Source organism: Pinus tabuliformis, chromosome X, assembly GCF_031772625.1.
Source record: "Pinus tabuliformis cultivar Carrire ecotype Pingquan chromosome X, CPIR1, whole genome shotgun sequence".
NCBI classification, from domain to species: domain Eukaryota; kingdom Viridiplantae; phylum Streptophyta; class Pinopsida; order Pinales; family Pinaceae; genus Pinus; species Pinus tabuliformis.
This window is the reverse complement of record NC_142308.1, coordinates 286,344,522-286,371,410: the sequence shown is the minus strand read 5'-3', so window position 1 is coordinate 286,371,410 and position 26,889 is coordinate 286,344,522. Positions and strand designations below refer to the sequence as shown.

Below are 26,889 nucleotides of genomic sequence, written 5' to 3'. Positions count from 1 at the left end.
AGAACAAAACAGTTTTTGGTAATATTTTTCAGGAGAAAGCTATCATCGAACAAAGGCTGGAGCAAATTCACAAGGACGGGGCGGCAGGCTCTAGGACTGAGGAAACCTGTGAACTAGAAAAAGAGCTGACCCAACAATGGCACAATAGATGTAAGCAAGAAGAATCTCTATGGAAGCAGAAATCAAGAATCCTTTGGTTGAAGGAAGGGGAGCAAAACACCAAATTTTTCCACAGATCAGCCATGGACTACAGAAGTGCCAACAAAATCCTAGAACTGAAAAACAATGAGGGTGAATTCCTCAGGAATCACAGCGAGATATCAGCCTCCCTGCTGGATCATTTTAGCCTCATAGCGCAGGAACCAAGGATCGACAGAGAAGCAGCTATCAAAGAAATAACTACTGTCATACCCAAGTTAATCACAGATGAGCAAAACTGGGCCCTAAGAAGAACGATCACTATGGAAGAGGTCGAGGAAGCTGTCAGAAGCATGCCCAACGACAAAGCTCCCGGGCCGGATGGGTTTACCATCAATTTCTATAAAGCCTGCTGGAACATAGTAAAACAAGATATATGGGAGATCGTGGAAGACTCAAGACGGTCCAAAACGATTCTCAAATCTCTAAACTCAACCTTCATTGCTCTTGTACCTAAAGTGGAGGAAGCTAACACTCCAGAAAAGTTTAGACCCATAGCCCTCTGTAATGTCATCTACAAGATCATATCAAAAGTCATAGCTAACAGGCTGAAGGCTATCCTCCCTGGCATCATCTCACAAGAACAGTCTGGCTACGTGGAAGGAAGACAGATTCTAGACAATATTTTGCTGGCCCAGGAGATGATTCATTCTCTCCATTCACAAAAGGAAGCCGGAATGCTCATGCAATTAGATCTCTCCAAAGCTTATGACAAGGTAAGTTGGTCTTACCTGGAAGCTGTTTTAAAAGCTTTTGGTTTCAGTAAACAGTGGATCAAATGGGTTTTAGCCCTTATCAGATCTCCTAGATACTCTATCCTAGTTAATGGTGCCCCCTCTGATCCCTTCAGCCCTTCCCGAGGCATCCGACAGGGGGACCCGTTATCCCCTTTCCTGTTTGTCATTCTTATGGAGGGCCTAGGTAGATTAATTGCAAAGAAGAAAGCAGAGGGACTGATAAAAGGACTGCAACCTATTAGATCTAGCCCTGCTACTACGCATCAACAGTTCGTAGATGATACCATGTTACATGGTACCCCTACAGTAAAAGAAGCGTTGGCTTTTAGAGACATTCTTAATCTTTTCAGCAAAGCTTCAGGAATGGAGATAAATTTTTCCAAATCAACCATTTTCTTCTTCAACACGCATCGGGCCATCCAATCTCATCTTTCTAGGCTGTTGGGGTTTAAAATAGGATCATTACCTTCTAGATATCTTGGCGCCCCCCTCACTCTCAAACCTTGGCAAAAGGACCACTGGGAGAAAGTCCTAGACAATATGGAGAGAAAATGTAAACATTGGACTAACAGGGCTCTGAATTTTGCAGGCAGATTAATTCTAACAAAAGCGGTCTTGCAGGCTATCCCTCAGTATATGCTCTCAATTTTACCTGCTCCGAAAGGAATCCTAGATCGCATGAGAAGCATCCAGCGCTCCTTCTTATGGAGTGGAAACAGTGAAAAGAAGAAGTGGTCGCTGGTTGCCTGGCAGAAACTATGTAGGCCTAAGAATAGGGGAGGTCTGAACTTGGTTGATCCCTCAGTGGTTAACAGGATTTGCGGGGCCAAAATCTGGTGGAGGTGGATATCGGACACTAGCCTGCCATGGGCTACTCTGTGGAAGGAAAAGTACAGGCCAAATAGCTCCAATCTAGAATTAATAAGAATGCAGGACACCCCCACCGGCTCTCCTATATGGAATCATGCCCAAGCCAACAGAGATATTGTTCAGGATTACAGCTTCTGGGAGATAAGAAATGGAACCCAAGCACTTTTCTGGGAGGATGCTTGGCAACAATCCCCAAAATTGGATACCCCTCAATTCCAACCTTTGAAACATCACTCTCAGAATCAGGGCAAATTCAGAGTCAACCAATACTGGAACCCAACCAGTGAAGACCCGGAATGGAGGGAATGGACTATCTTCAACTCGACCCACAGCGAAGACATCCAGGACACCATTCAAGCTTTAAATCAAACTATCCTCAAAAGGAAAATCCGAATAGCTGCTGAAAATGATAAGCTCAGATGGGGACCAAAAGGCAACGGGGATTTCTCCCTAAAAGAAGCCAGAGGCATCATAGAGAGGGAAGAACAGCCTGACATTAAACCCTGGACCGATAAAGTTTGGGACAGCCTTCAATGGCCGAAAATTAGAACTTTTCTTTGGCTTCTAATGCAGAAGAAAACCCTAACTTGGGAAAACTTGTTGAAAAAAGGATTCACGGGACCCTCTAGATGCCCTATGTGCCTGAAGGAAGCGGAAACAATGAATCATCTTTTCAATTCCTGTGAATGGGCATCCCAGCTTTGGCAATGGATGGAAGATATTCTGGAATCGTCTGATAGGAACAGGGACTCTATTCAGGAGACCATCATTAATTGGAGGAGGAACTTTTCCAGAATTCAAAGAGTGGATAGTATATGGAAATGTTTCCCGGGCTTTATAGCTTGGACAATATGGAAAGAGAGAAATCGAAGAATTTTCATGGAGGAAGTTAGAAGCATAGAATGTGCAAAAGAATCTATCTTTATCAACATCAAACAGCTAATACAGGTAAAATGCAAAGCTGATACGAATGAAAAACCCACCGCTCAGGACTTGCGCATATTAAAAAGGTTTCAATTGGAGACCTCCAGCAATCAACCATTGGGGGGAAACAGAGCTCAACCTTCTTCACAAATTCACAGATGGCTTCGCCCACCAGAAGGCAGCCTAAAATTAAATTTCGACGGGGCTTCGAGGGGCAACCCAGGCACTGCAGGTATCGGAGGCGCCATTCGGAACCAAGATGGAGATATCATCCACATCTACTGCAGGGCTCTAGGAGAATGCACAAACAATGAAGCAGAGTTTGCTGCGCTCGAGCAAGGATTGAAGATTCTAAGAAACATGAGACGAGGAAATGTCATAGTGGAGGGGGATTCTGCTTTGGCCATCTCGGCGGCTAAACGCCTGCAAGCAGGCACAAAAGCCAATAAGGCCACCAAGCATTGGAGGCTAGCTAAGGCAACTGAAAGCATAGAGGAGATGATAGTAGAATTGAGAGGCATAGTCTTCCAATCTGTGAGAAGAAAGGCTAATGGGTTGGCGGACTTTCTGGCAAACCACGGTGCTGACAACCCGAATACAACCACAAACAGTGGCTGGCAAGAGGTAACCTGCCCAATCCTCAAGGTGACATGTGCACAGCTGGCGGAAAACGATTCAAATCAACCCGATCCATCCTAGCCGATAATGGCTTCGACAATCGGTACCGGAGGTCTGAGAAATCTGGTAAAAGGAACATTCGCTACCGAAGTAACGGCATGACAGGACTAATAGGGAGGTGGCTTTATCGGCGGCGGCAGGCCAGCCAAACAAGCGATCATTACAGATCGAGCCACAGTATTCAAAGCATCAGCAAAATTAATAACAGGACACTTGGAAGGGAGCCGTATAAAAAGACATCAGTAACATTTATGTTCACTGTAAATCAGGCAGGGTGGATCAAGGCTCAGCGCATGGAGAATCGAAAGGAAAGCAAACAGGGTCTGTCCGACACCATTCGCATCCATAGCAACCGCTTAAACGTACAGAACACTTGGCAAAATGATAAATGGCTCATGAGCAGCCACAATCATTCTAAGTCGACCTGCATCAGCCTCGCGTGTGTGGACCTCAATCAAATTGATTGCAATAGTACTCCTACCTACAGCCGGTTTAAGACCAATTTCAGGAGGATCCATATTCGAAAACGCTATAAAGCAGCGGGCATTCACTCTGTTTTCCCCACAGTTTCTTTTCATAGTGAAGAGCAAGCTCCCGTGAGTGATAGGTATATTGGCTGGAAGAAGCACAGAGAGTTAAGGATGGAAGCGGGAGGTTGTCGCTGTGCTGCAGCAAATCAGGACCTGCTTGAGGCGAAGAATGGATATGAAACCCGTGCTGCAGCTAGGAACAAGCGTAAGGTGGCTGAGCTGGAGGCTAAGGTCAAGCAAGCGGAAGAAGGGCGCACGGAGGAGGAGATTGCAGAGGAGGTTGATTGGCTGAGGGACCCGGGAACCCCCTCGAAAAGGGCCACACAATTTGTTAGAACAAAGGCCGAAAGCTGGCGCACCAAAATGCTTATAGCCAAAGCCCTGGAAACAATGGAGAATGAGAAGCAGCACATGGCAACTGAAGTGAACCTCACGGAGGCTCAGATGGCAAAAGTTATCAACTACAACAACTCTCTGGAAGGACGGATCAACACTGTGCATGAAGCAGTTCAAATTGTCAACAAGAAGCTAACCCTGCTCATCAGGATTCTGAGAGACACGGTCAACACAGCTCCCGGCACCCCGCAGCCTGCCACAACTGAGGTACAGGAGAATGAATCCATGGCAGCAGTGCAAGCCAGGATGGACACTCATATGCGGCAGATGGGTCTGGACACCATAAGTCAAATGGGAAAATACATCTAGAGTAGCACCCTGTGTTGTTTTCTCCGGCTTTATATATGTTTCTGTCTAAGTCTGTCTATGTAAATGTCATGATATGTAATGTCTTGGTTGTGTCGGATAATAGGAACAAGCTCAGGTCGAGCCACCCTGCGAAGTGTGCTGTTTACAGTCTCGTTTTGGTGAATTCTCTGTGCAGGTGTTTAGACATGGCTCACTGTTATTCCCTGCTTTCGATCTGCTACGACGGATTTTTTGTACTATATTTTGTTATATAATATAATCTTCTGACTTACAAAAAAAAAACTTGTGTTTTCTTATGTCACAACAAGCTTTTCGGAGTTTCTATTCCTTTTGATCCGAAATGGATACTAAATCAAGAAGAAAAGGTATTACAGACTCATGGGCAGGAAAATGCCTATATTACTTAGTGCAATGGATCGAAAAGATTGTGAATAATATAGACAATTAATAGTTAGAAAACATAACAGACGCACACATCAGCAAAAAATAATCATGGAGTTCACCAGACTTCCTGGCTACGTCTCCTGGTCTAGCTTTTAGTGTCAATGTCTATATCAAGTCTTTAAGAACAAATTATTACAATAGTGAGCTGAAAAATAGAGTCTCAACCAATAGTGACATCAAAGAGGGATCTGCTCGAAAACCTCGAGTCTAGAAGAGTGCACAGACTCTCCCTCTGTCCTATTCCTCTATTCAATCTGCCTCAATCTGACCAACTGACTATCTTTCTGTGACTGTCTTCAACTGACTTCTCCCTCTCTCTGTTTTGCCATTGGATGGTTTTTTAAGCTTAACAGTTCTTGTCTGTTCATTTCCCTGTTCGGGCTCTCTGCCTTTTGTCTTTTCCCCTTCTTCTCCAGGCCCTCTGGCTCCTGTCGAGCGTTCATGTACTCATTGTGAAAATGCTTGGGGCACAAAGCTGCTAGCAGGACGAATTACTGGTGGGCATGGGTGGAATTGGCCATTTTTCCTTCCTTCGGCAAAATCCTTAAAACAATGCATTTTTGGTCTCCAAAGGAAAGTACACATAGAACATAGAAAATTTGACAAGAAAACTTTGTATTAGACTTCAAATAATATCCGATCATGTCCATAATCCCCTATTGGGTCCAGCCTTTATTGCATGTCACAAGGCGCGACTCTTTCATATGGCTGCAATCCCCCTCCTCCGTCGATCGCCGAACGCCGATATCAGTATATCACATATCGCGGGGTCGCGGGTCTCCTACATTGCTACACCAATCCACTACACCAATCGCCGATCACCGATATCAGCATATCGCATGTCGGCCGATCGCGATGTTCTGGGTCCTTTCTCCTTCTGGTTATCTGCGATGTGATAATCACAATCCCATATTGCAAGAGTCCTTGGCTTGCGGTAAGTCCTCCCTTCGACGATATTGCGATGTGATTCAATCTCGCTCCACCGTTGATCTGCATGCTTGATCAATGGTTTATATGTCATCACTGATCACAATCGCTTTGAGGCTGAGGTTCAATGTGCTGCTCGCTTCTCCGATGCGATTTGATCTCATCCATTGATCCCATGGATCCAACGGCCCTGGTGCATTCCTGCTGTGCTTCCGCTTTCCTTTGGATTTTTGGGTTCTTTTGCCATTCTTTCATTTGTGCTATTAATTATTGAAGACATTAGAATTAGAGGTTTTTATACAAGATCCATTTTGGATCACCTTCATATATGGTTTAGGATTGTTTTGATTCTGTAATCTGTTTCACATTTCCAACAACAAACAAATCACATACTCTACCAAACTGATTATCGATCCAAATTTTCATATTTGGTGAGCCTGGAATGACGTTTGGTGAATGAAATAAAAAATTACCAGGCAAGGTACTCATTCTCTTACAGACCACCATATAATACATGTCCTTAGATGCTTCTAATTTTCTTGAATTGTTGCTAATTATTATTAATGTAGGTGGAGCGAGGTGAAGGTGAGGTGGTTTTTGTCATATAGTGTTGTAGGAAGGACCATCCAAAATTGTTAGAGGAATAATCTCTCAAACATGTTTATAGTCTCACATACAACACCCTTGCAGATTTCAAGGGTGCAAAACACATGTGAGACAAATGCATGAGACTGGTTTTCACAATGCAAGATCGATGCAATTATTTTACAAGTAGGGAGACGATTTCTCGCTTGAACATAATATGGAAATTAGAGAGCACATCAAAGAGGTCCTATTCAAATGAGTCGGGTAGTATGAATTATTCAAATAAGTAAAGTGCTCAATCATGGTGTTGTGTTAATGGTATAGTAATGCACCTTTTTATGCAGTCTTATAGTCATTGTTTTTTTTTTAATCTTATTGGGACTTAGTACCGACATGTCAAATTTAATGTCGACATGTGATGTCTATTTTTAAGTAAAGGGTACTAAATAATGTCAATTATGAAACGAAAAATTGTTTGCCAATTATACAAAGGGTATTAAATAAATTTCATTTTTAAATAAAAGCAGTTTTGACATGTTATACCTAATAGCATTTTCTTCTTTCTTGCATAAATTGAAAATGTAATTCTTAAACTATTGCATATATAATAACCTCGTTACTTATTTCATTAGCTTTAGTGATAAATTTGTATTTATTATATTACCTCTACTGCCTCTACTTATTAATTTTCTCTTGGGTATCTTTTAACTCAGAAAGACTCAAACTTTATGAGTATTATTGGTACACATAAATTAGCTAAAGGTTTCACGTCCAAGGGTTTTATGCCACGATTCTTGAAGAATTTTCGTACTAACGCAACAAGTGCATTTCTCAATGGTTAGCAATAAGGTTAAGGAAAATAATTGAAGGATTTATTTACTTTCCTAAACTTGTTATATGCTCATTTTTTTATTCCTCTAATTTATACATGCATACATATAGTGAATGGAAGAGAGTATGCTCTCATGCAACACTTGTTAATTATGAAAAAATTACTTGTTATTTTATAGAAAAATAAAAACTCATTATTTTATAGACAGGGAAAAATTTTATATTAAGATTACTTATAATTATCTTAAAGATTCATTGCACTATCGTGTTGAGTGCACTTTATTGTTGCTTAAACTTTAGATTATATGTAATTTCTTGTTGCTTAAAATACACTTTTGAATGCTTAATTTTTACATATTAAACAACTTATAATTATTACCAGGAAAAAATAGTTTCATCTATTCGTGTCAAATTAACTTTTTAAATATTAATTAAGTGCCATTAATAACATGTAGATTTTAAAAATGATAGTAAATAATAGTTAAGAAAATGAAATGTGAATAAAAAGCCATCGTATTTAACTACCATATAGAAAGATAACTTGCCAAGGACACAATGCAACGTGGCAACCTATAAAATCAACTTTTGATATGTGTTGAGCGTTGCCCAACATTATTTATTAATTCAATGCTAATGAGTTAAATGCCCCCCACTTGCGAAATGTTATTCATTCATTCACTCCCCATCACGTTATCACTCAACCTTTGATATGGCTGCGGCTTTCGACCTGCCAAACATTATTACGCCGTAAGGCGTTCCCTCTGAAATCGACTCTCCTCTTGTCTTACTTGTCTTACCATGATCTGTCCGATCTTATGTTAGACGATTAAACTGTTTTCCACCGTTAATCAAAAATATTGTTATAATTAAAAATAACAGTCGAAAATTCATCCTTTCTTGGGGCAGCGAATGGGCAGCGAATGATCCTTTTCTTGGAGGGGCGAACCCTCTTGGAGCAGCGAATGATCCTTTTCTTGGAGCGGCAAACACTCTTGGAGCAGAAAATGATTGAGAGAAGGTAGATGGCCATGGCTTGCCTCGCAGAATATCGTCCTCCTCTATCTTATCCATCCATGAAACCTCTTGTTGTTCCATCCCTGTTTAGCAAGTTTCTTGGGTATCCCTGCCAAAGAGGATTTCCTGTCCAGGGAATGTCTCATTTGACATCTCCACCATGGTATTCCATTAGTTACACTGGCATTTTCATGCCCTCATCTCATCTCGGTTCCCCATTTTCCCTTTTCGCATACAAAACAGAAAACCCAATGCCATATTTGATTACGTTGTAACGAGTTTCCTTTTTGTGGCAAGATCCTTGGAGCTATGTAATTATTGACCTGCAATTGATTTGACAATCATCGACCTGCAGGACAATCATCGAGGCGGTTGAATGACGGTAATGGCATAAAGGTAAAAGAAATCGTAAGCTCTCAGAATCAGTCACTGATCACGAAATGGTGAATTTATGAATTTTATGTCGCTAAGTTAGCCTAAATTTTTCTTTAGATCTATTATTGCTAAAATAAAATCTTTGTTTTATGCTCTCAGCATCAACAACCGATCACGAAATGGTGAATTTAAGAATTTTATTTAGTTAAATTAGCCTGATTTTTTCTTTAAATTTGTTCTTGCTAAAATAAAATATTTGTTTTAAGCCCTCAGCATCAGTGAACGATCAGAAAATGGTGAATTTATGAACTTTATTTAGCTAAATTAGCGTAAAATTTTCTTTAAATCCGTTCTTGCCAAAATAAAATGTATGCACGAAATTTTTTCTGTATAAATTTTTTCATGTGGAAATGAAATGGATGCATGAAAGAGAATTTTAATAAATCTGTCCTTGCAGTAATAAAATGAGAGCATGAAAAGAGATTTTTCCAACCTAGTTCTTTCCTAGTTATGCGAGGTTTTCCATTTTCAAGAGAATAACACTCTGCATGCAACATATAAGGAGCTTAGTATTAATTTCGATACAAATAAGACTGGATACCAAACAGTTTCATGCAAGAGGAATCGGTTGTATTATTGAAATTACAAATCCTATTAACAGAACCCAATGAACATCATATTATAACTTATAACCAAAAAATGAATAATTTTTGAAAGGAACACTATGCTGCAACACATTTGACCATACAGATATAACATGGACTTTATCATAACAATAAAAGCGTATAACCATTAACCTTGAAAGTGCAGATCTAGTCTCATAGATAATTAAACAGACTTTGTTCTCATAAATAGGAAATAAATTGTTCTCTTGTCTGTGGACAGAGTCAATTATACAAGAAAACTATAACAGTACAGCTACATCGTGAGGTCGAAGCCAAACTATGAAACCCTTGTTACACAAAGAACAATCCAAGGATAAGTAAGTAGTCGCTCAACAACTGTTTGAGGATGCCAGAGTAAATACCTGGAAGTAGAGGCAAACCCTGCTAGGAAACAGGGTCTTAACCAGATCCACTTTCCTCATTGTTATAACTAGAGGAACAAAACTAACACTGGAAAAGAGGGTAAGATGCTACAGGAGTATACCTGTGATTTTACCACCATAGTGCCAGAGTAAATACGTGGAAGCACAACCATAGTGTTGGAGTAAATACCTGGAAGCAGAGGCAAACCCTGTTAAGAAACAGGGCCTTAACCAGACCCCTTTTCCTCATTGTTGTAGCCAGAGGAACAAAACTAACTCTGAAATACAGGGTAATTAAATGTATAAATAATTTATAATCATTTTTTTAAAATCATCCATTCTCAAACTAATAGAACAATCCAAGAATAAATAAGTAGTTTAACTCCTTTAGGATGTCGGAGTAAATACGTGGAAGTAGAGGCAAACCCTGTTAAGAAACAAAGCCTTAACCAGACCCCTTTTCCTCATTGTTGTAGCCAAGGGAAATAGAGGTACCTGTTACAAAAAAAACAATAGTCAAAATAGTTTTAACAGAGAGGAACAAAACTAACACTCGAATAGTGGGTAAGATGCTACAGGAGTATCCCTGTGATTTTACCACCACAGTGCCGCGAGTTGTAACTTTACCGAAAAACATACAAGAAAATGCTAAAAAAAACCAAGGATGTAGGAGCTGGAAACGTCCCTTACATCAAACCCTCGTTTTATCTGGGTGCATGTATTGCTAAAGGAAACCATCCGATGGTGTGGCCGTCCTGTGACAGATGAGAGCACTTGTGCAGAGAAGGTCGAGAGGAGAACCACGCATAACTGGAAGTCAGTTCTGGGGTTTTGGTGGGAAAAGCATCGATCTGAATCCAAGCAAGAACCAGTGGTTCCTCTGTCATGACTTTGGCAGAGAGCAGCAACATGCTCTGAACAATTGGAGAGAATGTTGTTCGAGACGGAGGGTTAGGGTAGGCTCTTAGCCTGAAAAGAGGGGGAAGGTTTTCCACCGTCAGATGAGCATCGTCGCTCCAGGCACTCGATGCAGTGACAATCCCGAGAGCAATGCCAAGTGTCTGTGGGTGGAAACAAACTTAGAAGCCTCCATTGATAGGTGTTATACACTGAAGGTTAATGGCTACGTCAAATCATATACAGGTGTTATATACAGAAGGTTAATGGCTAAGTCAAATCATATATGTGCTAAACATTGTAACTCGTATGGCCTAAATGAAAATAATTCTCCGTGCATGACTCAACATGAAAATAATTCTCCGTTCATGACTTAACTCATGTTTAACGTAATTGCTCCTTGAAACTTTCATTTTCTTTCCTGTTATTATGATGCATAGTGGGGTGAGAAGGAACTATCAGAAAAAACGTCCCCATTTCATTAATTGGTAGCCTACTTATTATTAGGGGTACGTATTATTTTCATGTAGTCCAGAATCATGGTTGCACGTTTCTTTCCATATATAAATTTCTCCATATGAATGATCAGTGAGGAGGAATTTGAAGTAATGACACACAAGTATTGATGGTTGGATTGAAAAATTTAACAGTATTGTTATTCAACCATTACTATTATTCTGTAAATTATTGAAGCAGTAATTTTATTTTAATTATAGTGCCCAGTGTTGTTACTCAACCATTATTATTATTCTGTATATTATTGAAGCAATAATTTTATTTTAATTTTTCAACTATAGTGCCAAGAATACAGTATTGTTATTCAACCATTACTATTATTTTGTAAATTATTGAAGCAGTAATTTTATTTTAATTATAGTGCTTAGAATATATTTTTAAATGTATAAATAATTTATAATATTTTTTTAAATCATCCATTCTAAAACTAATAATAAATGATTCGGAATACAATATATTTGATATTCTTGGAAATTACTCTAACCACTCTTTCCTCATTTCACAACTCACAACTTCAAAGGTTTATTAGTAATATTGTCATTCTATCAAAATACTTTAATAGTATTTATTATTTCCGTTCCAGTCAAATCTTATTACTTAAAACCCATAGCTTTCTACAGATCTGGTGGTTGAGTCCCATAGTTATTCAGTAGTGCAAGGTTAGGTTGAGTCCCAAAGTTACTCAGTAGTAAAAGCAAAGGCTCGATAAATGCATATATTCTTCCATACCAATATGAATGATATTGCTGAGGAATTTGAAATAATGACACATATTGATGGTTGGATTGGAATTTCAATAGTATTGTTATTCTACCATTACTATTATTCTGCAATTTCTAATGTATTTTATGGCATTTAAAAATATGTTTTAAATGTGTAAATTTTTTATAATATTTGAAAATTTGTTAAAAAATTGAGCATATTAAAAATCAATAATAAATGAATATAAATACAATGTAGCTGATAATCTTCAAAAGTATCTAAAAAGCTAAAGTAACCACTCTTTCTTCATCTCACAACAGTTACAGGCTTTGAATAGTATTATAACTTTATGAACATTTATTATTTCTTTTTTTTTTAAATATTATTGATTAGAATTCAGCAATAAAATAAATTTAAGTAACTTTTATCTAACTGATGATTGGTGCATTTTGGGGACATTTATTGGTCCAAAATCCATAATTAATCCTATCTACGTCAACCACCCAAAAAAATAAATAAAAGACAAATTAAATTCATTTCCCTCATTATGTATGAAAGGTCTAGATTAATTTTGTACCTAGTAATATTGTAATTTTATAAATGATGCTTAATTAACATTTATGATAAAGCATTAAAAATAAATTCATGAAGTTTTAAATAAAAAGTTTTTTGAATAAAGAGTGATTGTATACATTGTTAATCATTTAAGATGTTAAATGATTAAATATAGTTAGTATGTGATTAAAAGTAGTGGAATTTCAAATCAAGCAATTTTCTTAATCATACAAGTAGTAAGAGACCTTCTCTACAAGATAGTCAACTGTAAGAATCCCACTTGGACATGCGAGAATATTTTCTACCTGGTATAACAGTTGCAGCAGGACTTTCTCTATACAATAGTCAACTTTAAGAATCCCACTTGGACATGTGAGAATATCTTCCATGTGGTATAACAGTTGCAGTAGGACTTTCTCTATAGGATAGTCAACTTTAAGAATCCCACCTGGACATGTGAGAATATCTTCTATGTGGTATAACAGTCATGTCTCGAGAGACTTTAGAGTTGCAGCATCTCTCCATGATAACATTTAAATCAATCATTCTATTTATAAGACAACATTTATCTAGAACCCATGATAAAGCAAACCAAATCTCACACACCATTCACAATCTCCATAGCCACATTGCATCATTATATTTTTTAATATATAATTTTATGGTTTTAATTTATTAAACTTGTGATAATTTTAAAAAGGTGTAGTCTTCTTTTCTTTTTTCCCAAAGTCAAGTAATACAATATTTTGTGGGATTGATATTTCTTAAAATATAAAGTAATATGCCGAAAATTGTTATTATTATAATCATTGTAATTGTATCATGCTGGTTGACATTGTTATCGTCATCATCAACATTGTTATTGTCATCGCCAATATCATGGTTGTTGTCATCTTAGATATTTTCCCTCAAATTTAAAATAATTTAAATGGTTTGACTTGTAAAAGATAGACAAGGTGGGATACTTTCATATGCCTCTTTTGTTTTATTGTATTATATTTAGCATTAACAATTATTTTTCACTCAAATTGGGCTATAGTTAGATTACATAACATATCACTTCTTTCTTCATCTATTCTCTTCTTCTATATGTGCTATTCTCTTTTTCCATATGTGCTATCGACTTACGACGCTTCCTTTGCAACTTTCGGTGCAAATGCTAATTTATTCATTCACTCCCCCATCAAATTATCACTAATCCTTGATTTTGGTCGTATATGGCTCTCGCTTTCCACTCACTAAACATTATTTAGTGATTCAATGCCATTAAATTAAGCGGCTCCCACTTGCCAGACATTTTTTATTCATTCACTCCCATCAAATTATCATACCTTCTTCCTGTTTTCACTACGTTCAGACTCGGTGCGTGTACCTTGATTGGACTACCTCGGATGCCATCTACGAGGGACATGTCCGCCACCTAACCCCACGAAAAGGAAACACACATTTTCTATTATTTTTCGTGAGGTACGTCACCCTGTTTATATTCATTGCCATGCTTTTATGCTTTTCTCCGTATGGCCCGCTGGCAGAATTTCCATGCTTTTATTCTTTTCTCCGTAACGGCGGTGGATGGCACCATTTCCATACTTTTACTTTTTTCTTTCAAGTAGATTGACCCCACGACGTGCCATCATCCATTTTTGCTCTCCATTTTTCTAAATCTCAGGCTGTCCTATTTATAGAAATTTGTATTACTTCATCTAAATCACCTCTCGCTATATGATTTCTTTTCTTTCCCTTTTGTTCTCTGTTCTTCTTCCCTCACTTACCCATATCAAGATTTTGAGTGGCCACTGCTGGATTCCCGTTCCCTCATGACCAGTGCTCCTTGAGAGTCCATGCACATCAGAGCCAGGCTGCGTCCTTGTGCAACTGGAGTGGCGTAACCTACCGCAGCGGTTATCCAAGGGAGAGATTATTTGTTGTCAAACTCACGTCTATGGATCTTCACGGTCCCGCTTCCTCGTCCTCTTGGAAATTTGTCGTTCCTCTGCTTGCTTGATTTTTGCAAATATGACACGGATTCTCATGTCATGTGTGGTGGCGAATCTGCGATCCAGGGGAACTGGGCGAAAAGTGATCTCTAGCACGCCGAGCTTAGGTTTGCGGTCATGACACAAAATTGTATTCTTGTTTCCATTTCTGGAAGTTTTAGATTTTAGGGTTTGCTACCTTTTATTGTTGTAGATGTGAATCTTGTCCACTTGCAGGACCGTGGGGATTAGAGCTTCGAATTCTCTGTTTTTTGTTGATGCGGATGTAGATATGGGACAGAGGAAAGGTAGTCTATAGCTGAAGAGGAATTTGTTTCTTTAATTCTCAAGTGAGAGGAGAAATGACAAAGTGTTGGAGGAGGAGATCAAATGGGTTCGTGCAGATCCATAGCTGTGAGTTTTATGGCAATGATTCTGTCCATTTGATGACGGTTGCTGTAGGTAACTCCACTCCATTTAGAGAGGGACACGTCTGTATCCGAATCCGCTATGGACTCGTAAGGATCGGTGGTAAATAGGGGCTTGGACGCCAACACCGGTTGCCCACATCCTAATATGGGAGCAAGGGAAAAACGACCAAGAGGGAGGGGAAAGAAGCAATTACTTTAGAGGGAACGATATAGAGATCACTTTAATAATAATATCTCTCTCTTCTTTTGATAACTTATCTATATATTATCTTTGGATGCCATTCTTTTTTCAGTAACGATCAAATTAATTAGAAATGGATTCTAGCCCTCGATCTGTGGTTAATGTATTCAATACATAACCAGTTTCTTTCTTCGAAACAACTCTATATTGTTGAAAGATGGCAAATGCATTAGATTTTTGTGTAATAAAATATACCCATATTTTTCTACTAATATCACCAACAAAAATAATAAAATACTTGTTTTTATTGAGAGACCATGTTTGCATAAGAACACGTATATCTGTATGCACTAACTTTATTGGTTTTTTTAACTTCAAGGATTTCCTATGGGAAATGAATCTTTGTGCTTCTTACCAAGAATACATTCTTCACATACTTGATCAATATAATTAAGGAGAGGCAAATCTTTGAAGGTCACGAGTTCAAATCCCCCGGACTAACACGGCATTATGGAGAGCGGTGGGTGCAGCTCCCAGTGGTTATAGTGGTAGCGGTCAGAATCGACCCCGTGTAACGCGAGTTTATCTAATATATATATATATATATATATATATATATATATATATATATATATATATATATATATATAGGAGAGACAAACCTTTGACCATTTTCTTGTGATGCAATACTATTAATCCTCTTGTATTAAGATGCCCATATCTCATGTGCCATATCCAGGAAATATTATCATAGCCAAGTTTTAATTCTCTATTTAATTATATTTTTCAATATATTAACCTTAGCTATAATGTGATTATGATTATCGTGATCATAGGTGAATCATTGATTGTTTTTAAATATAACAAGATATCCCTTTTTGATAAGTTCTCCCACACTCAACAAATTATGTGCTAAACCAAGAACATATGGAACATCATTAATATGCTATATTTCTTTGTAGTTTGTCTTAACTGCAATTGTTCCTTTATCATTGGCTTCCACTTACTTTTCATCTCCTAACAACAATTCCAATTTAGTAGATTCATCTATCCTTACAAAGTTGTCATTTGTTTCAGCCATATGATTGCTGAAACCACTATCCAAAAGCCATACTTCCCTGGAAACCTTATTAAGCTAAATCAAAAGCTAAAAATATTTTGCTCACATATTCTTTCTCTTCGGAAAAGTTAGCTTGTTGCTTTTGTTTTTTCAAAAATTACATTTAAATGGCCAAATCTTTTACAATAAAAACATTGAACTTAAGATTTTTCATATTTTTTACCTCCATCATTATTGTCATTACCTCTTCCTTTGTTACTTTAGGAAAACTTCTACCTCGATCTTTGCCTCCTCTATATGCTTGTCCTCTTCCTCTTCCACGAGTGCTCATAATTTTCTCACGTGAAGAATTCTCAACTTCTTGACCTTTAATTTCAAAAATATTAGCTTTTGCCTAGAAATATTGCTCAAAAGGCTTTTAAATAGATCTATTCATCCTTTGCTCGTGATATTGAAGAGATCCCATAGAATTCGTGTCAAATATTTAGATTCTTCAATAACAACAACAACAACAACATCCAATTTTGTATGAGGACTTAAAAAATTCAGCAACTTTTCGATCTCTTAAATCATCTCCATAAGATCTAATTTGATTCATTATTCCCACAACTCTAGTGAAAATTTCTTGAATAGATTCCTAACTTTCCATTCAAAGAGTTTCAAATTATATTCTAAAAGATTGCACTTTAACCAATTTTATTGTATCTATTCTTTGATATGCCTTTTGTAGCACATCCCATGCCTCCTTTGATTTTGTTTTTCCAATGAGTCTTGGAAAAATGGAATCATGCACTTCTGGTTGGATGAAAAAAATAGCTTTTGAGTTTTTTATTTTATTTTCCTTCAACAATTATCTTTGGACATGAGTCCAACTTGCAAGAGCTTGAGCATCTACTAGTCTACATAACCACCAAATCCCACAAATCATGTGAAAGAAACAATGTCTTGATTTTCATGCCCCAAAAGTCATATTTCTCACCTTTAAATATTGGTATTTGAGGCTCAGAAATATTAACAACATTGTTGTTATTTCCCATTTGTTTAAACTCTCGAGCACTCCTGGAAAACAAGATTCACAACAAATTAAATATCGCCCACTAATGGAAAATGTCTTTAATACCAAAAATGTAGAAAATTTATGAGGAGACAGACACAATCAATAAGAACACAATATAAATATTGAACTAAGAAAACGTCAAATATGTCAATGCTTGATATTCTTTGTTCTCCTTCTTATTACTCATTGAGCCCAAACATTCAAGTAGAAAAATATATATAGCCTTCAATGCTTTTGCAACTATAGAAACTGCCTTCACATTTTACATCTATAGAAATTGTCATTTGAGTCTAATTTGAATTAATTAACTGAGTCTAATGCTCACTTCCTACTAATCTACTAACTTATAATCTATGATAGAATAACTAAAAACTTGTTGAGTTTTGAACCAAAATCTATGCTAACAACTTACTAAATTAAGAATTATCTTTAACATCTATGGAATACCATAATGGTGAGGGGAATGAGAATAGGCGATGTTAGGCATAGATAGAAATGTTGAATGAGGAATAGCACATAGGTGATAGGGGTGGAGGATTAGGGAGCCGTCGCTAAAAATTAATAGGGAATATCAAAAGATAACAAGGAAGGAAAGGCTAATTTACAGACAGGAAGGAAAGTAATAGCCTCCTAAAATAATGGGTTTGAGGAGAGACATAAGTAACCAAAATCCAAAATACCAAACCAAAGTAAATAGTGAAGGCATAAAATGATGCTAGTCGTTATAAAAATTTCTAAGAACAACAAGTAGAAGACCAAACCTCAGAAAAAAATATCCAAATAGGGGAGAAGCTTAACTGATCACAAAGAGCCTAGGACCATGATCACAAATTGTGAGGGTTAATGTTTGGGATTACATGGCACCTATATGCCTGATATGTTTGCTTGAAACTACTCCGCCTGGGGAATGGTTGTCATTATTTGTGAATTGTGATGGCTCCCAATTTCCTTGTCTTACCTACACATCTAACTTCCTTCCACTTCCTGGAATTATAGTTGTGTCCTTGAGCTCTCAGGACAATAACTCTTTCCTTGATTTGGCCAGTGTAATACCTTTAATGTTGGTGTATGTTCTTAAGCTTTTTCATGCTCACCTTCTTAGTTGAATGAAATTTAACTTTCTTGGATCAAGTCTCCTGGTAGTGGGGTGGCCATGCAGGCTGCTAGGTGGGGGAAGCCTATTGCTATGGATTAAACGTGATCTATTTCATGGTTTTCCCATTAAATGTTGTAGGTACAACCTCTATGGGGAAGTATAAGAGAGACATTATCTCATAAAGCTATATTGAAATTAATAAAAAAAAATTCTTACTTAAAAGAATTAAAAAATTAATAATCATTTTTTTCGAGTATCCACCATAAATAAAATACTTTAATGTTCACAGTAAATAACACAATTTTACATCAATTATTGTTAGAACTTGTGGTTTTTTATAGTTGGTTTGAGTTTGCTAAAGATACTTGAGATATTCACTCAACCTCTCTATGTGAGTTTGGAATATTTTGGATCTCACAACACTTACATAAATGTGTTGTATATGAGTTTGAACTAGTAAAAAATTGTGTGATTGTCTTGTGTGTGCATTTTTCATTTTGGAATTAGAGTCAGTAGCTCTGGGTGTAACTCCCTCACTAGACAGCCCAAACTATGTAAGTGTGTGAGGTTTTTGTATACCAGAGCGATTCTAGGTCACTATGCATTGAGGAGGCTAGGGGATTTGAGATCACTAAGTGTTTGCTACATTGAGACACTCATGTAAGAGAAATAAAACCATGGGATTTCGACAACCTATTGTTAATGTAATGTTGTGCTCTCCATATAAAAAATTAAATCCCTTCACCATTGTGTCTAAGTTTTCTGGTTTGGGTCACTGCCATATGGAGTTATATAGATATTTCTATGCAAAAGTTGAAATGAATTCGAGCTTCGAGAGACCAAAATTGAATGATGCATTATTGGACATAATATGCATTATTGAGTGGGTTTAAGTTAATGAGACTACATCATAAGGGAGAAGTCACCTCCATTCTTGCTACTGCATGAGGTGATTGTTTTTGAAGATCAATTTCTTTTAGAACATGGGGTATGTAGTTGTTTAAAAATTTAATGGCCTTAATTTGCATACTTGGAACATAAAGATTCAAACACAATTGATGCAAAGTAATTTATGGAGTATAATAAGAGGAACAAAATTAACTCTTATAAATGCCAAGAAATTAATTAAATGGGAGAAAAAGGAGGATAAAGCTAATTCTATTATTGGATATTCTCTCTCAGATTCTCAGCTACATCATATAGATATAGAAAAATCATCTACAAACATAATGGAGCAATTGAGTAACTTATTTGGTGAAAAATCTATAAATGAAAAAATTTCCTTAAAACTACAACTATTTAAACTTAAAATGCATGATGAGACATCCTTGTCTAGTCACATAAACAATATTACCATAAATTAGCACTAAAATAGGCAATGAATATGCAAAGGAAATTTTATTAAATAAAGTATCTTCAAATTGTTGAATGTTGTTTTTACCTTAAGTATGTTGTCCTCTCAAACATTGGATGAAATGATAGAAAAAAATTAGTTGAAGAAAAGAGTATGAAGGCATGAGACTCAAAAGTTAGTTCATAAACTGAAGTTGCACTATTTTTCAACAGAAGGATGAATGAAAATAAGAGTTCAGTTGAATGATTTTACTGCTGATGATTTAAACATACAACATTGAATTTCAAAATCCATGTTGAAGATATTTTCATCATAAAATGTTTTTTTTTTACCAATGTTGGTATCTTTGAAGGCTTGCCATATTATAACAATGATAATGATCCTCTCACTCTTTTCTAGAGTACAAGTACTGGTTATGTGTGTGTGTGTGTGTGGCTAGAGGAATCAACAACTGGGTTTGTTTCATACTCATGTGGCATGGGGTCATTTCCACCCACTATCACTATAACCCCTTGGTTCCTACATATTCCCCTTCTCCAGATGAGGTTGAATCTAGGGGGATCTGAAACTCAAACCTTGATCCGAGAGGATCCTAAAAATGCCGAAAATTCATATTCCCAAAACATTAATTGAAATAGTGTCATTGTGTAGAGCTCATAAAAATGGTTCCAATGCATATTGAATCACATAAATATGAATTTGTATGAGGAATTTAAATTAGTTTAAAGTTTTACGACAATGAGTAAAAAAGTCAAAGTTAAAGTCACGTGGCATGTCTTAGAGCTGACAAGGGGCACATCTAGTAGCCGTCGCATGGAACAATGAGGAGTTGACACTTGGTAGGTTGAAGGCCCAACATGTGGCCCTATGTGAAAGTGCCACATGGCTATACTTTATTGACCAAAATTATGGGTGAATGAATGAGCTCACTCGACAGGTTTTGGACCCATAACATTTGCTCCAACAACACAACAACTTAACCAACAATCTATAGGTGGTGGTTTTGGTTAACAAAGGGAAGCACATATATATATATTATGGCATGAAGTGTATGGTGGGAAGGGGGAGGCAGATCTTGCCAACCCTCACAGCTTCTCCAAACTAAGGGATTGTCAACGACCTATGATAAACATGTTTTCATATATGGTGTGCACAAAGGATTTACATATATATAGTATTGCATATTGAATGTGATGGTTTATGGTTAATGCATGTTTCGTTTTAGTTATAATATGGTTAGAATAATGTAACGTGTATGTATATATATATATATATATATATATATATATATATATATATATATATATATATATATATATATATATATATATATATATCCATAAGACATTAATACAACCAATGAAAAATGCATGTGGGTGATTATGATATGATTATTTGTGCGATGACATATTATTCGATCATCGATTTACCATGTTAACATTCATTAGGCCACATATATTAGTGTTATACCATTTGACCATCTAGTAGATAATATCAATGCACCGCCATTTATATATGTATTGTGTTATCACTCAGGTTGTCCTTAAAGCTCCAGAAAAGGATACGGCTGAGGTAACCACAGACCAACTTTGGATTGCAGGTTCTAGCCTGCCTGCAGTCAGAGAGGGCTCTCTCTTTTAGATTTAGCTTTGTTTAATGGATGATTTTAGGCTAGGTATGATGCACAAGGGTTTTGTATTGTTTTTGGTGGGAAGGAAGACATTTCAAGTAGAGAGGCAAGACATAGTCTGGTAAGTTTTCAAACCATTGGGCATGGAGTCGAGGAGTGGGACTGCTGGTGCGTTTCTTGGTCACATGAGAAATAAGGAGCAAGGTAGCTGCTCATGAAACAACACTGAAAAGCTTAAAGGATGGGATGAGGGATAAGGAATGAGAGGCAACAAAGAATCTCTCATTAAGCTTAAAAGGGGGAAAGTGAATGAACTCTATCTAGGAGCAATTAAGAATTCCTAGACAACTGTCAAAGATGAATGGATTAGGGGAAATATGAGCCGAAGGGAATTCATATTCATGACTGATCCAGAGGAAAACATAAAGAAACAACAGAAAATGAGCATAGAGGGCAGTTAACCAATTCTAGACTATTCTTTCTTTCTGCTATTTAGAGGGTATATCAATGAAAAAGAACAGAGATAGGAAAACTTATTGAGTCATGTTGCAGCACAAGAATTCCCGATTCACTTCTTGAAACCATTAGACACAGTGCATACAGTCTTTCCTCCAAGCTTTTCAGCAGTCTTTGATTACAGAAAATATGTTAGGTATGCAGTGTGAGTCTCTACTGAAAAACTATCAACCAACCAACCCTCAAAACAATACAGAGGGTGGTATATATAGGGAAGATATATCCGAAATTATCTATTACAGCCGACCTAATAGGTCTGACAGAAAATTGATTACTTTAACCTAATATTATCCAGAAATAAATGCCAGAAAATATCTTTGAGCTGTGCTGGGGGCAGCTGTGTCAAAATGAGTTAATATCTGTCTAGGTGGCTCTGTGCTTTTCATCTGCCTTAACTGTGCATTGGTCTTTGCACCATTGCTGTTCAGTGGTATTGAATGCTTTTGACTGTGATTTGAGAGCTAGGATGGGCTTACTCCTCTTTGATTTGACTTTCTGGGGGGCTCATCAATGTTCAAGTGCTTCGAGCCCCTAAAAAATCTTCGGCGGATACTCTTTGGCTCTCCTTCCTCCTCTGATACTCTTTGGCAATAAATTGATGTTGTTCTACTGTGCTGTGGGTCTTATTCACAATTTAATGGCCGCTGCTCGGCCTCTGTTTCTTTCAAAACCGTTTTCTGGTCCTTCCGGCGAGATTCGTGAAGAAAAATGGGTCATTCGGCGCCTTTCGGGCTTGCTGGGGGCCGCAGAATAAAAAGATTCCCTGAAGATTCCCCATTCAGGCCCAAAAAATCTAGCGATGAGTGATTTCCGCTAGGCGCAAATCGCTCATGAAAAACTGCCTCAGAATCGGATTCCGGGGCTCCGAAGTGCAATTTTCGCCTCTGCACGCAAAAAGGTTGATGATGATGTCAGCATGACGTGATGCTGTACGGCGGGTGACGTCAGCAGGATGACGTGGCAAGATGACATCATCATGTACAGACGATGACGTGGCAGTGATGTGGCAGGCGGCCTCGCACGCAGGTGACTCAACATGGTGACTAGGCAAAGGGGGTGACGCAAGCGGTGATTGGGCAGAGGGTGACGTGGGATGTGACGTCACAGGCGGTAAGTAGTTTTGTGGCGCACCGCTTATGGGAAAAGGCGGCCTTGGGGGAGGGGGCTCCGCCACACCCCAGAGCTTGACGCGTGGCGGGAGTACGACGGCAAAACCGCCGAACTCCCGGACGCTAAAGCCCGGGCGTGTTGCATATAGGAAAGCCCGCCCATCGTAGATCTGTGGCGGGCCAGATCTAACGTCTGGCGGTAGATGGGTAACGACGGTGGGTTAGAGGGTGGGGATATTCGCGGGAATATTCCCTTTTTAATGTATCGCGGCGGTGGGTTAAAACATAGGGAATGGGGTTTTTATGTGAAAAAACGGCGCGGGTTAATATTTTATGCACAGAACGTAGGAAAAAGGTGCAAAAAATGGGTTTTTGAAGGTTTTTTAGGGGTTTTGGGGGGGAGGTTATTAATCTGGCCAGGTGTCAGATTAATCCCTGCTATGACTCGGATGGGTTAAAGACAGCCCCAGATGGACTGTGATTCCCCGGACTTATAGGAAATATGGCTATATTGCTAGGGAGGGGTATTTACATAGGGGAGTTTTATATACATGATTTTAATAGGGAAAGGGAAAAACTGATAGGGGAGTTACATAATAAAGTTAATAGTTAATATGGAGATGCAAAGAGGGCGCTAAAGTATGAGACCTTAGGCTTTGTTGGGGAAAAGAAGGCTCACAGATGATGAGTGAGAAGTCCTTGAGTAAAGCAGATCCTTACCAAGGCGAATGTCATGGAGATGATGAACCTGAGAGGCTCAAGCAGATCTTGACCTCTTGGGGGATGTTAGTAAGTGACTTGGGGGAAATGAGAAGAAGGGGAGGTTAGTGAATTCCAGCTTGAGTGCCTCCTTTGAATGCAAAAATTGCCTGATAACTGTGATAAAAAATGGAATATAGCAGTGGCATTTGGACCAGGATACTTTCATGGCATCTTCATTGGCCTGTTCTGGAAATATGGAACACTGCAGCCTGCAAAGTATGACATATTTGGCATGTGAAAATGTCAATCATGAAAAATGAATACCTGCTGCAGTAGGAGGCTAACACTGGCTCCACTTGGGGATGGCTTTTCCTTGAGAAAAGTCAAGAACAGCAGGTCAGACTGCCTTGTATTCAATTGCTGCTGTATTCTGCAAAATTTGCTTGGCCGGTTGCCTTATTAATCCTACCTACCTACCCTAACCAATACTTTGTCTGCTGTTAGGTGTAATGAAACAGCCAATGCAGCCACTTAAGCATTATAAATATGAATGGCGCCTGTTGCTTATGCTTGCTGTTACCTGAAATGGAGATCTTGCAATCTGATATGGCTTTATTAATCTTTGAGAAGATCAGGAAGCTGTTGACCTTCTTTGTTGAAACAAGAAACTGTACAAAAGGGTCCTGTAGCATATATACATTATTGCTAGACTGACTTGAAGAACTGTACAAAAGTTTGGGATAGCTATCATGCTTTGAAATTGGTGAATCATCCACAACTCGATTTTGAGCTTTGCAGCCTGCTAGCGGAGAAGAGCAGTGATTTACCTCATCACACAATTTGCCCTCAGATGGGTTGTGAAACACATGGAATGGAACATGTAATTCTCTAAAAGCCTGCTCAGATGGCACCTGACAGATTTGTGCTGACTGTTCCTTTTCTTCTTCAAATATTCGAGATGGCTGAAAATCAACAAGCAGGGAATCCAGTTGTATTTTTTGGTCACATGTTGCCGCTTCTGAGTCTTCTTCAATCTGACACTCACTGGCACTTTGGGGCTACAAATCTAGTGTTAATGCATTAAGAGCGGGGCCTGGACTCTGCTCTAGCCGGTCAACATCAAAATACGATGATACTCGATTATAAATGGCATGATGGTTTCCCCTAATAAACTAAAAAGACTTGAAACAAAATGGTAAATTTCCTTCGCTGAACTCAATGCCCTCTGCATTTTCCTCCTTTTCTTCACAGCTAAACTGGGCCTGCTGATCATTGGGTTCAAGCAAATGAGCCTGAACTGTGCTTTCTGCCAAAATAGGCTCTGATTCCTCTGCGAAGCTGATTTGGTCATTAGGTTCGTAATCATCGTCATACTGATCATATTTGGGCAGACAGTTGAAGGAAGGGAAGCTATTATATTCATGTGTTATATCAGGCGATTGCTCCATCATGTATGGCTGCATGAATAAGTCATCTGTTTTGTAGTAGGCTTGTTCAGGAACACCATTACTTTCTCTTTGCAAAATAGATCTTTTGTGGTGCTCTAAACCTTCAACTTCTATTGTGAATGTCTGCTTTACTCCCTCTGATTTCTTTAGCAAGGTATCCAGTTTACCCTCTTTTTCTGCTTTCAACTTCTCCTCCCTAACTTTCAGATTAACCTCTACATCTACCGCCATGTTCTGCATCTGTTGCATAGTAGAGGGGCCCCTTTCTCTCAGATGGAATTCTATTTCTGGATCAAATGTTGCTGGATAATGTAATAGGGCCAAATCAGGGGGAGGTCTTATATTCAATGGTATAGAATGGTAAACTTGATTGAATCGGTCAGAAAATTGCTGAACAGATTCAGATGGGATCCTTTTTAACTGTTGATATTCTTCTATGAGCATGAGAAAATTGACTGTGGTCATCCATCTATCAAGGAAGAGTTTGAATAGCTGCTGGAGATTTGAGATGCTTGCCTCAGGCAATGCTTTAAACCAAGTCCTAACTTCACTTTGCAAAGAAAGGGCAAACAACCTAACACTAACATCCTCATCTTCTACCTCGAAAATGTTTAAATAATCTTCAAAATCCTGGATATGCTTTTGGGCAGTAACTCCATTCTCTCCATCAAATTTTGGGAGTTTCATGGGATGATTTTTGGGCAAAGGATTAAGCACGGGAGGCAAAATGAGTGGCTTATATCTATCAGGAACCTTACGAGGCACGGGATTGTGTACAGGGGCTAAATGATTGGGTTCGGTATGAACAGGGATAGGATGATTGGATTTGACGGAAGAGTCCCCCTTGACCATGAGGTGAGCATCAGCAGCATTGAGAGGTTGTTGTTCTAATGTGCAAGGAGGGCTTTCTTCAACATTTTCTAAAGGGAAAACATAAAAGTTAAATTTAAACAATATGTACAGCAAAATTTTATGCAAAAGAAAGAACATGACCTCTTGGATCAAAATCCAAGTCAAAAGCCTGATCTGCTCATACATTTCTTTTGGGTTCCTTCCTCCAGTGGAGCCTTTATTATGAGGATGATGTGGAGTCGCCAGGTGGATATATTAACTTTGAGTGCCTGATCTCTGTCCACCATCAACGATCAGAACTAGATTTGAAGAATGGTTGCGAAGGTTTGGTTCCTCATAGTGGAGCTTTCCAACTTTCTTCGTGAAACTTTGTGAAATTATCTGAGGAAGTTCCCGAGTGGAGTCGCCATTATGTTATCACTCAGGTTGTCCTTAAAGCTCCAGAAAAGGATATGGCCGAGGTAACCACAGACCAACTTTGGACTGCAGGTTCTAGCCTGCCTGCAGTCAGAGAGGGCTCTCTCTTTTAGATTTAGCTTTGTTTAATGGATGATTTTAGGCTAGGTATGATGCACAAGGGTTTTGTATTGTTTTTGGTGGGAAGGAAGACATTTCAAGTAGAGAGGCAAGACATAGTCTGGTAAGTTTTCAAACCATTGGGCGTGGAGTCGAGGAGTGGGACTGCTGGTGCGTTTCTTGGTCACATGAGAAATAAGGAGCAAGGTAGCTGCTCATGAAACAACACTGAAAAGCTTAAAGGATGGGATGAGGGATAAGGAATGAGAGGCAACAAAGAATCTCTCATTAAGCTTAAAAGGGGGAAAGTGAATGAACTCTATCTAGGAGCAATTAAGAATTCCTAGATAACTGTCGAAGATGAATGGATTAGGGGAAATATGAGCCGAAGGGAATTCATATTCATGACTGATCCAGAGGAAAACATAAAGAAACAACAGAAAATG

At 38.2% G+C, this 26,889-nt stretch overlaps 1 protein-coding gene across 1 annotated transcript; it reads left to right on the top strand.

Annotated features, from left to right (window-relative positions):
* Nucleotides 1–242: 242 nt before the first annotated feature.
* LOC149139520 (uncharacterized) lies at nucleotides 243–3,428 on the top strand. The gene has a single exon (XM_089450753.1). It carries the CDS (start codon nucleotides 243–245, stop codon nucleotides 3,426–3,428), a length of 3,186 nt encoding a protein of 1,061 aa, XP_089306879.1.
* Nucleotides 3,429–26,889: the final 23,461 nt, after the last annotated feature.

Bases quoted from the DNA above. Each gene is read 5' to 3' on its own strand.
- LOC149139520 (XM_089450753.1), top strand. From the start codon at position 243: ATGGACTACAGAAGTGCCAACAAAATCCTAGAACTGAAAAACAATGAG.